The following is a 12,227-nucleotide window of genomic DNA, read 5'->3' as shown; positions in this document are numbered from 1 at the left end:
GACTCTTCCTTGAGAGGGAGGACACCAACTTTGTCACGATTTCTCCTTTGAAACGGAGAGTGGAGCACCACGGAAAGTTGCGCTTTTATTATGGGTCATTTTGGGTCAAATTATATTTTCCGCTATTTCTTCTGTTTTTTAGCCTGCATCTTTGCCAGTAGGTGTTGCATTAAAATCATCTTTTTGTCTTCCTCTGTAGCAAATGGTTCTATATAAATTTTGGTTTAATTTATAGGATAGCAGATGATGACGATGATGATTTCATGATCTCTGACACTGATGATGAACTTGAAGGGAAGAAACCGAAGAAATCGTCAAAACCTGCTGCAAAACCGCCTAAAACGTAAATATTGCTTACTAGTTTCTAATTGTTATTATTCTGCTGAAAATAGGAATGTCTTGAAGAGCAGAAGGTTTGACTTATGCTGAAATATGCTGTAGTTGGGACGACGACGAAGAACCTAGATAAGGGCGGTGCAGAACTATTCGCACTAAGGAAAGAAGAAGAGGATTCACTCGACTTTTTATAGAATTTTTGTAAGTTAATTTATGGAACAAAGGGACTGGTAAGACTACGCATCAGGAACAAAATTATTTGTGCCCACTCAGTGATCATATAATAGCGCCATGGATGGATTCAACGCATTATCCCATTAAATTTCTATTTAATGGGATAATGTTATAGAAAGAATGACTGCAATGTGTATGACCAAACAAGGAAACCCCATATGAAGATGGGAATAGTTTAAACCGAAGTTCGTTATAGGTGGCCAAACCAGAAGTTGTTTACTGAGCTGAAGGAAGAAAGATAGTTCGCCAGTTTGTTGTCCTCATTTTACTCTACCCGTTGATGAGCAGTTATTAGTAGTAGTGTTTATTTCTATTTCAATGCAAGTGTTTTTACTTTGTCTCAGCTTCAAAAATGATTGAATCAATGTGGGTTTTATTTGTAATTTCTGTTTGTTACAATTTTAAATATGGCGTACAGTAATTAAATAAACTACAAAGCAAAATCCCGTCTGCAGCTCTTCGTTGAGCGGTTGCGTGAATTGTCAACTGTGGTATCTGAAAATCCACCATTTGTAAATGTTCAAGAATATTTTTATATGGATTAATATTATTATTATTAATCCGTCTTTCGAACTTTTCTTATTCTCTCTGGTTCTTTAAGTGACTGATCAACCAGATACTGTAATTGTCTTTTCTGTGTGTCCAAAATAGTGGAATAGTGTTATGTGTGTAAAAGTTCATCTTCCCTCACCTTCAGAGTACAACTAATTCAAGATTCTTCTTTGAGTGCAAAGACCCCCATCTTCAATAGGATTTCTCCTCCTTAATGGAAACTGGAGCACTTCTGCAAATTACGATTTTAATATTGCTCATTATGGGTCAAATTATATTCAACACTTTTTTTCTTTTATATATATATATATATATATATACATATATCGTATCTTTGTATACGATATATATCGTATATATATAGCTCGTCTCTTCTCCTTGTCTTCCTTTGTAGCAAATAGCCCTGAACATTATTTGGTTTAATTTATAGGGTAGCCAATAAAGACGATGATGATATCGTGATCTCTGACACTGATGAAGAGTTTGGAGGGAAGAAAGTGAAGAAATTGGCGAAGCCTTCTGCTAAACGGCCTGCCTCCGTAGTCGATATTGACGAAGAATCTCCTGCCAAGAAATCAAAAAGTGAAGGTAAATATGCCATGTTTCGTCGTTTCGGTGGAACTGTCGGGACTAGTTGAATTTTTGATTCTCTTTTGTTGCATAATGTGCACTATGTTATGAGAAGACGTTTCACCTTGAAATGTTTGCTTGCCGCTCTATTGACGAGGCTTTGGTCTTTGCTATGTGCCTTGAACTGATAAGTAAAATGTCTTCGTTTTCTTGCCTAACTTACCTTTTTTTTTCAGCGTTTTATCCAAAAAGCATAGGTAAAAACTGGTAATAAGAGTGAAAACTGGCGTTAGTGTCGCAAAAAAAATTACCAAAAGAATCTAGTATTTCGTGTTTAGTGTTGTAAATGGTGTTTGGACTTAGTTTCTGAAAAGAAATACAATCACAAAGTTTGAAAAAAAGCCATGAAATATAGCCACAATAGCTCTAGTTTCGACTCTCGTAAGTTACCTATACTCTTTGGTTTTATCTAGGAGTCGAAATTTCAACAATGGATTGGAATTTTTTTTTTAACAGAGGTTATAGTTCTTTTTTTTACAGAACGGTTGCCACAATAAGTAAGTTCCAAAAGAAAGATCATTGTTTTCGTTGGTTTTCTAGTTTAAGAAATGTCAAAACCTCAGGGAAGAAAATTGACAATTCTATTTTAAAAGGTCAGAAGTTAGTGTTAAGAGTCATTTAACGTTTTCCTAAAGCGTTTTTAGACCTTACGCCTGTGAAGAATAGCCTATTTTCTTTCGCTTTTTTCTTACAGAAATTACACCTTTTTCGCGGCCAGAATTTCCAATTTATCTGATATTGACGCTGAAAAAATTAAATTCTTCTTGTTAAGCTATCAGTGAGTAAGATAAGTCATATTATTTGCCTTATTCCTGTATAGCAAGTCTTTACACAGAATTATTTAACTTGTACGCTATTGAATCTCCATAACGAAAATTTTCAAGATGAGCTCGATGTGGCCATAAGTCAGTGCAAAGTCCCCTCCCTAATTTATTTTTTGACGTTTTTAGCTTTAACGTTTTGACGTTTTCGTTTTCGACAAAACACGTAACAGCATGTTTTAACAAAACTTCGTTTTTTTGCGAAACACGAAACATCATGTTGCCTGTTATACTGTCTGTTTCCTCAAACTTGGAACTTGCTCTTTGTGCGTGTTGCGTGTTCGATTGGTCCCTATCCAGATAGAAAAAAGTTATCTGTAGATGACAAAAGAAAGGATAAGATGGAAGGGAAGAAAATGGACATAGATCCTGCTGAATATGCGTTTTTGAATAGAGGCCAAGGTGAAACATATGTTTACAAGAAAACAGGCAAGTAAAAAGCTCAGAATTTTTCCACATGTTTCCACAGTTTTGAATATTTTGCCACTTTTCCTAAAATGCGTTTTTAGACGTTCAACCAGGAACATGGACAGAGAACACGAAAGCGACAAAAACTGCGGTTTTGGGCTAGAACATGAAACTTGGAACATGAACCATGAAACACGGAACTTCGAAAAAAAACGCAGCTATTAAGTCTGTCTAGTATTTGGTGTTTGATAAACGAAATTTTAGGTATTTCTACAAATAATAACTCCGCCGAATTCTGCTGAGTCGAACTGTTGAATTGAGAAAGGCAAGCGTTGGATTAAATGTGATTTGACGCAGATAAACCTCTAGACCGGAAGTCGAAATAAAAAGCCTTATATTGAATAAGATAAGGCCGTGTTAAGACTCTTACTAGGTTGCAGCTACCACTGCAACCACGGTTTAAAAATATGTCTGTTGTGCAGTTTAGAATTTCAAATAATGAGACCAGTGATCAAAGCCGAATCCAGGGCAAAGATGTTGCCGGGGTTGAACTCCCTCCCTCCCCCCCCCAAGAAAAAATAATATCTGACCTGTAGAAAATTAATAAAAATGTATATAAACAAGTTTTTTATGCATTTTGTAAATATTTTTACCCCCCCCCCCTTCCGGAAAAGAATCCTGGATACGCCCTTAAAGTATAAAGACAAAACGACTTGTAAATATTGAACTAAAATACCAGCTCGTTGTTTGAACTGATTTAATCCGAAAATAATCTATTTTGTATCTGAAACGAATAGTACGTTTGAGCATTCTTTTTTGACTTGTCGGATTAACACTTAACCTCCCCAGATTTATTCTGTAAAAGATAACAGCAAATACTTATCCGACATTTTGTGAACTGAAATGCTATGGGCAACTAGATAAATAATAAAATTTAACACGTGAACTTCACTGTAAACATAGCTTGTTTACAAATGGCTTAAGGTGGTGTTACATTTAATAGTTACTATCCCTCCTTCTTCACTTATCCCACATCTAAACCAGACCATTCCAAGTAGCAATAATCCTAACCTCTGATGTCATTTACGCAGGATAAGTAATCGGGCTTGTTGGATAAGTAATCTCGGTATGCTTTAACGCACTGGAAGGGTCGTGGTTTGTTTTAGATGAGCAATTTTCTTAGAATGGTTTTGTTTAAGGTCGTTCGATACCTTAAGGAATCATCCTATCTCGTCCATTACAAGCTGTTTCAAGTTGTGTGGCCAAGCTATTCAGAATTAATCGGGCGGTGTTACCATACAGCTTAGATAAGTGATCAGAATAAACGACAGAAAACTAAAAGCCGACACCTACTCTACCACAAACCTTAGAAAAACCAATTCACTTCTCCAGTTTTGTGCCAGATATAGATATATTCAAATATAATTGAAACTTGCATCATTAGAAACCGTTTTTTTTTTTTTTTTTTTTTTTTTTTTTTTTTTTTACGGAGCAGAATTTTCTTTTTAAAATTCAGGAAAGGACTGTCCCTAAAAATATTCTAATATACTTGCTTGGAAAACATTAAAAATCAGCTCAAAAGAAGTCTCACTGAATAATTTGACAGCCTTTGACGTGTCCTATTTTGCTGATTAACTTGATTGAAATCTTTGCAGCCACGGGATCTCGTTAGCGCTTCGAACTATTGACACATCAAAGATCCCATATCAGTTTATGCCAAAATTGCTTCGGCAGCTCCCTGTCGAGACTCGTAATATGATATTTTTGGTATCGAACGTCCTTAAAGTATTGAAGTAAATGAACAAAACTAGAGATTTTAGTTCTCTTTCTATAAACGGCTATGCTACGGATCGTGTTAAACATGCAGAACAGGCTTGAATCGATTGAAAATAACCAAAAACCTCCACTTTTTAGAAATTCTACTGGCAAACAAGGGCTTGGAAGGAAAATAAAAGTTGTGACCTATGACAGACCTGTGTAAATTACACAGTACAGCGCAACAATTATTTTTTCAACGTTTTCTCTGTTTATTTAGCAGAGAATGTACAAATAGTGGAAACTACTGCGGCTTCGAGTGTGCTGGAAGTTCTGGTGCAAGTCAATAAGGCCGTATCCAGGGGGGTTTGAACTCCCCTCCCCCTGCAATGTTTATTGACTTGTAAAACTTTAACAAAAATGAATATAAACCAATTTTTGTTGCTTTTTTTGTAACCCCTTCCGCCTAAAAAATTCTTTTTTTCACCCCTCCCCCCCCCCGAAAAAAATCCTGGATGTCCCTGCAGGTCAATATTGATAATGATATTTTGTTGTATGTTGCCTGCCTATATGACCAGGATGTTGAAATTCATCCACGCCCGGAAATTTGTTAAAATGGTGGCTTAGGGCTGTTTTTTTTTTACATTTCAAATGTTAGTCATCTTTGCTTTAGTGCAACCTCTAGTCTCCTTAATTTTTTTTTAGCCGTTTCCTCTGATGATCTTTTCGACTCTCTTCTCGGATCAAAGAATGATGAAGACAGTCCAAAACCAGGTTCTGGTTTAAAACCACCGACAAATGGCGGTAATTTTATATATGTTACGTTTCTTTTTTTGTTAGCTATTATAGTAAAACACAGATCATTATTTTATGGTTGATAGGTTCGATGCTTTGTTTTTGTTTTCTTTTGGTGCTAATCAACACCAGTCATCTTGGTTTTGAGATTCAAAAATAGACTTTGGTTTAAAATTTTGGTTTGGTTAATCAAGGCGGTCCTTGCTTTTGAGATTCAAAAATAGACTTTGGTTTTTAATTTTGGTTTGGTTAATCAACGCCAGTCCTCTTGCTTTTAAGATTCAAAAATAGACTTTGGTTTTAAAGTATCCACTGTTGACTTCTTATAGCTGTTTATGAATAATTTTTTGACTAGTTTAATATTATGTCATTTCTTAGATTAACTCGAAAGAGAACTTGAGTTGTAATATGAAAATTAAAACTTGGAAAGAGCTGATAAACTAATGAAGCTGATATAATTTATCATGGTTTACCAAGTCCAGTTCAGTAATTGAAAAATTTTAAATATGTTTTGAAAGAAACTGTTTAGTGAGGAAGAATTGCCATTTGAAGCTAGTTCTGGAATGATAACTGTTATTTCTGTTAATTCTAATGGTAAATGTCTATTGCGAAAACAAATCTGTAGTTATCTCGTAAAATGGCATAATAATCCCCGAAAAGGGCTTTGGATTGAAATGGAAGTTATACCACCGGAGTCATCATAGCCGAAAACCCCACATAGAAGAATTATTGTCACCCATCTTGAGCAACAAGGAAAATCAGTTTTTAGCATAGGAAGCAGGAATGTGTCTCTGTTTGGTGTTTTGTCCTCTGGGATGATAATACCGAAAAATTGGTCGTAGAATATCGGGAGGGGGTTCGTTTAAAAGGAAATAGTCATGTCTACTGTCCTTTATAAGTAACCGAAGATAATATTAACATAAAATGTAATTTAAGTCTGACAAAAAAGTGTCCTTTACGGTTTATATTAATAATTACCTGTTTGTGGCTAAGGCAATGGCAAAAGAAAATAGGGACTACGATTGTAAGACATTTTTGTTGTTTTATATATTGTTGTACAAGAAATTTATAATTACTTGTGCCAAAGAAAGTACACTGTTCCCAGCAGTCATAGTAAAGAAGAGAAAAATCATAAAAGGCTTAAATTAGAGTTCTGTCTTTCTTTTTCAAAAAAAAAAAATTAAGTAGAAGTGTAAAGGTTATTTAAATTTTGTATGGGTAAAATGTGTCAAAAGAGTTCTGTCAAAAATTGAGTCACAAGTGTTCAAAACTCGGTGACTTTTAACCCTGTCATCTGTAACGCAGTCTGTAATTACTTCTTTGTCCGTGTCTCTAGTCTCGACTCGTCGCCTCTGGGATATATTGGTAAATTGTATTTTCAGTAAAATCTTTTACTTGCCATATAATGGCTTCGCGATAAGAAGAATTGATGGGTGGAGAACGCCTGAAATTGTCTTATTTGGTGTCCATTGTATTAAGTTTAAATGAATTTAGTAGGAATGCAATATATACATTTATTGTTCAATTTCTGTAAATAATTGTTGTTGCATATGTACTGTGTACATATACATTGTGGAGAGACTGCTTTCTTAATTAGTAATTTAACGTAAGGTTCACTTCGGCTCCATTTTGAATGGACATCGACCACCCTATCCCTACTATGTGAAGATAATCGAACAAAAATAGTAGATCGAGCCATGAATTGTTTGGCTAGGTTTAAAGTGTGAGTGGATTTGGCTTTACTCCTTCAATTACTAAGCCCAAAATTGGGACAAACTTAGCTTCTTTTTTACAATTATTATATTGCGCAATTTTGACATATTATTTTTTTTCTGTTTTCTCTCTTTCCATGACTTTATTTTAATGTTCTTCTCATTATCACATGGTGGGTACAAACAAAAATCTCTCTCTCTCTCTCTCTCTCTCTCTCTCTCTCTCTCTCTCTCTCTCTCTCTCTCTCTCTCTTCTTTTTTTCTCTTTCTTTTTTTTCAAGTTAAAATATAAACAAATAGCTTGCATATAAATGGACGATATTACATCATTTCTCTTAACCTCCATTGTTGGTTCATATTCTTTCTTGTTCTGTTTTTCTACCTAACCTGTCAACAGTGGATATAGAGCCGTGTAAGAATGATATTAGTAATGTTTTCTTTAAAGTATTTTTCTTTTTAAGAATAAATATACTGTTGATTAAAAAATACAACTGAGCTGAAAGTTGCTTCTTTTGTCTGCAACTTTGAAAGGCTCGATTGTGAACTTGCATGTTGCTATATATTTTGCTTTAATCATGCCTTTTCATGGAATTCTCTAAATTAACAAGACTCTGAGGACTTATCGTATTTGCAGCCAAGCCAGGGAAGAAGTTACTGCCAAAATCGAACGGCAAACCAAAAGAGCCTAAGCAGCCTAAGAAAACGGAAACCAAAAAAGCTTCTGCTAAAATGTCCGTAACCGATTCCGATGATGAGAGTTCTTCCGCGAAGAAAAAAAAAGCACCTGCAAAGAAAGCCCCTCCAAAGAAGACTGCTGTCGCCTCAGATTCTGAAGATGATTTTTCTGATGGTTCCCAGAAGAAAAAGAAAGCACCTGCAAAGAAAGCCCTTCCGAAGAAGACTGCTGTCGCCTCAGATTCCGAAGATGATTTTTCTGATGATTCCTCGAAGAAAAAGAAAGCACCTGCAAAGAAAGCCCCTCCAAAAAAGACTGCCGCCGCCTCAGATTCTGAGGATGATTTCTCCTCGAAGCCAAAGAAGGTAAGCATTTTATATAGCTACAATTAATCATAGAGGGAGATAGAGTGTGTTGTACACTTTTACGGCTAATTTGTAAAACTGATCTTGGAGGTGCCAAAGGATTTGCTGTTCTGTCGTACCGGGCTTATAAGGCAACTGTTAACTGGTTAACAGACCTAGCAACTAGTGCAAGATCATTGACAAGGCTGGTGGATGATATCACTAAATTGGGGCCCAGTATGGTGTACTGGTTTCAACTTCAATTCCAAATTTTCAAGGTTAAATAAATACATCAATATTTACTAAAACTCTAATTCGCGTATTAAAATGACTTGAATTTTTCAGAATATTGTAACGTTTTCATCTTTTAGTGATTCAAAAGGATAAAAATAAATCATAATTGTATTTATGAAGGGTTTTAGGAAAGTAGTCAGAGTTTTGGGTTTACTAGAATTTACCGGGTCTCGTAACGAGTCCTAATTGTAAATATTCGCCTCAATTTTTACCCTTTTTCTCAAAGGGACTTTTACAGGCAACATTACAGTGTTACCTCTGATGCCATCTTTGAGCATATAGCTTTAAAAAATGAATAATTTTAAATTTCCGAAAGATAAATTTGATGCGGAAAACTTAAAGTTGATCTTCCTTTATGGTAAGTTGAAAGGCACTAGTGATATGGTCGTTGTCTCATGGAATTTGGTAAAACGGGAAGAAAACAATCTGCTAGACTTTGTCTGCCTGAAGAAGATGCTCAATAGTATTGTATTTACAGTTCCATGTAGCCGTTTTTATAGCCTTGGAGACGGGTTTTCCAGTGATCCGCCATTAATGATGCTCTGAATGTCTTTATCATTGGTTTTCAGCGATATATCAGAGAAAAGTTGTATTTTATGTGTACTGGACAGGTACTTGTGATGGTGAAGGAACGAATAGAAGGATGTGCTAGTAGTGCATGGCCTATCTTGATTCAATAGCAATGAATTATGTGTTCTTAAGATAACTAGGACCAATAACGTCGCTACGATGTTAAAAGAAGTATCTTCTTTATGTATATGTGATGTTTACCATATATCATCCAAGCTGAAAGGATTGTCAACTATTGGCTACTCCATGCTCATTTATAGAAGAGTAGTATCTATTGTCCTCGTGTCAACTGTATCCTTAAATGTTTATGTATATCCTAAATGTACTTCTCTTTTTAGGCGAAAGATAAATTAAAGCAATCATAATCACTTACATTTGTTAGATATTCTCAATGTATAACTTTTATAACTGCACACACAGGTTTGAATAACGAGGAATCTCCCAAGGTCATGTGGGGTAATCCTGCCACAGAAAAAAAAATTGCTGTTACTTGCTGTTTGTCAATTGTTTGCAGTTTTGTTTTCTCCATTTTCTTTTTTAATTAATTGCTATATTCAGGAAAATAATTTCATTCTCAGTTATATCAACCCTTTCTGGAAGTCGGTCGATGCAAATAAAGTAGTAAAAGATAATTTCATGCAAAAGAAATCACTGAAAACCTAAATCTGCTACTCACTTTTTTTTTATTATTATTATTATTTATTTATTTTTATCTCATTTTTGCCAATTTTTTTTTTAGCGATTTTGAAAAGTATATAATAGTAGGCTCTTTTTTAGTTTTTTAGGGATTTCAAATGCAATTTTTAGACTTTTGGACTGAAAAGAACTTGTTACGGCCGACAAAATCTGTTTCAAAGGGAAAAGGAATCGAAGAAAATTGTGTGCTTGGTGATTTAAAGTAGGCTTAGTATGATTTGTACTGCTATGCCTCTGCCCGAAGCAGAAAATTGACATAGAACACAACTGAAAGGAATGACAAACGTTTTCTTTTTTGACAAGCTTTTTTTATGATTTACAACCCGTTAGTGATTGATTCTCTGTAATCCAAAAGATAATATCAACAGTCACAAGAAAAAGGAATAAAGACCAGGTTGCCGAAACTCTTGATTTATCCTTCCCTAGGCATGACTACGTTTACTATATTCTAGCTATCTCATTCCTTTTTTCTCCTATCCTCGACGTATCGATATTCAAACGACTTGTCTTCACACATGATGACAACATTATTTTGCACATGTGTCATATCTATTCTTCTTGTCAATCTCTTTCTTAAACTATTTCTTCTTCTTTTTTTCATCCACGCGTATATAAGCTAGAAGAATATTTATGAATGACGTTGTTCACGTCGACTAAACGCTATTGCTGAAATGCCGTTCCAACGTTAAAATAATAAAATTCTTATTAACTACGGATCTTCTTTTTGAACAACATAAAGTTTCTGGGTCACATAAAAGTGCTCACCTTAAATATGATTGGTTGAAACTCTTAAAACTGAAATCTGAGTTCTAGGCCTTATAAATGGATTGCAACTAACACATATGAGGAGGGTGTTACATTTATTCGATCATTTTGTTTGTACTTTGGTTGTAATGTGTGCCCATGAAGGGACTCGGCCCAAACCTATCTCAATAACTTTCAACTTTTTGATGCGTTTATAAGCCTAAACGTTCCCATGAATCAGACAGTAGAATAAGGAAACCCCTAAAGGAAATTGCACCTCTGGTTTGGATTTTAATGATTAGGTTCAAAATTAATCAAAATAATTAAATACTATTGAAAAGATAAGATATCTTTTTTTTTGTATGTGTTTTAATATCGTCTACGATTTTCTATTACTAAACTCTAAATGTCGGTGAATCTATATTAGGCAAACCGAACTAAGTTAGGTTTCCCATACATGTCGATTACCAAACTTTAAATATCGGAAAACCACAAAGGGCGGATCAGTATCAGAACAAAACATTTTTAAGGCCAAAATTTATAATAGATGATATTCTAACCACTGTCCATGAAAAAAGGCCGCACGGAAATCGCCCAAAATAGCTTTTAAGTATTTCTTGGGCTATACAAATATACCGTTTCTTCTTTTTTATTTTTTATTTAAAGTTAATTTTCAAAATTATTTTAAGAAGGGTGTTGTCAGTTCGCTATTTATTTTGTATTCTGTGTTATTTTAATATGGTTTTTAATTTAGGGAGGAAAGAAGAAAACGGTTGATTCTGATGATGACTTGAGTATTCTTGATGATTCCTTTCAGCCCCCTCCGAGAGCGACAACAGGTCGTGGCAAGAAGCAAATCAGCTATAAGTTTGATGACTCGGATTCAGATTAATTTTGTCCCTTTTTTATACTTTAATCATATTTAGGTATCTATGTTTATACAGTTTATATGTAAAACAAAATATTCAATTCAATATATAGTGTTGTAAAACTAACAAAGATGTTTTAGATTGCCTTTACTGTTAGGTGATTCATTATTTAGCCTTTAACATCAAGTTGCTATAAGTCAGATAAAATACTTTTTTTTTTTTTTTTTTTTTTTTTTTTTTTTTTTTTTTTTTTTTTTGCTGAAAGAAGGAAAATTTTTAGGAACAAACTTTTACTCAACTATTCTTTTCCTTGCTTGCCGAGTTTTTTTTTTTTTTTTTTTTTTTTTATATATATTATATGTTGGGGTGAGAAGTTTCAACAATCATCTACATTCGCAGTAGCCCTTGGAATATTTGCATTGAAACATTTCTAGAAGCGCAACCAACTCAAAAGCAAAGATGTTTTTGTAAATAATAATTAAAAATCTTTGTGTTATTGTCCTGTTTTGGTTAAGTTTTGCTGATAGTACTTTTATGGACAATATAAAAAAAGTACTTGTGTCATCCTATGTCACAAATTTGCTGAGATGAGTGACGAAGACTAATCTAAGATTGGGGAAAAATCTAAAGTAGTTTTTCGAGTTTCAACCGTCCACACAAAAAAAAACCATCAATTTTTTTTTCGTTGTTGTTATTTTTTAATCTATATAACTTGTCTGGTTTTGCGTGTCGAAATGAAAAGAGTAAGAAAGTATGTGAACAGAAATGTCAGCTGTTTGTGGCTGAAGTTT

General features: G+C 34.3%; 1 protein-coding gene across 1 annotated transcript in view; it reads left to right on the top strand.

The window, feature by feature from the left end:
- Window positions 1-11,562, top strand: part of LOC148944441 (DNA topoisomerase 2-alpha-like) — a 78,777-nt gene extending 67,215 nt beyond the window's left edge. Inside the window, 5 exon segments of the mRNA XM_089100285.1 lie at window positions 236-343; window positions 1,553-1,710; window positions 5,442-5,540; window positions 7,878-8,284; window positions 11,322-11,562. Coding sequence (XP_088956411.1) covers window positions 236-343; window positions 1,553-1,710; window positions 5,442-5,540; window positions 7,878-8,284; window positions 11,322-11,459 — 910 coding nt within the window. The 3' untranslated portion in view covers window positions 11,460-11,562.
- Window positions 11,563-12,227: the final 665 nt, after the last annotated feature.

The sequence above is a fragment of the Artemia sp. Qi Xiang Cuo genome, chromosome 14 (genome assembly GCF_049724085.1).
Source record: "Artemia sp. Qi Xiang Cuo chromosome 14, ASM4972408v1, whole genome shotgun sequence".
NCBI classification, from domain to species: Eukaryota; Metazoa; Arthropoda; class Branchiopoda; order Anostraca; family Artemiidae; genus Artemia; species Artemia sp. Qi Xiang Cuo.
This window is presented reverse-complemented; position numbering and strand designations above follow the sequence as displayed.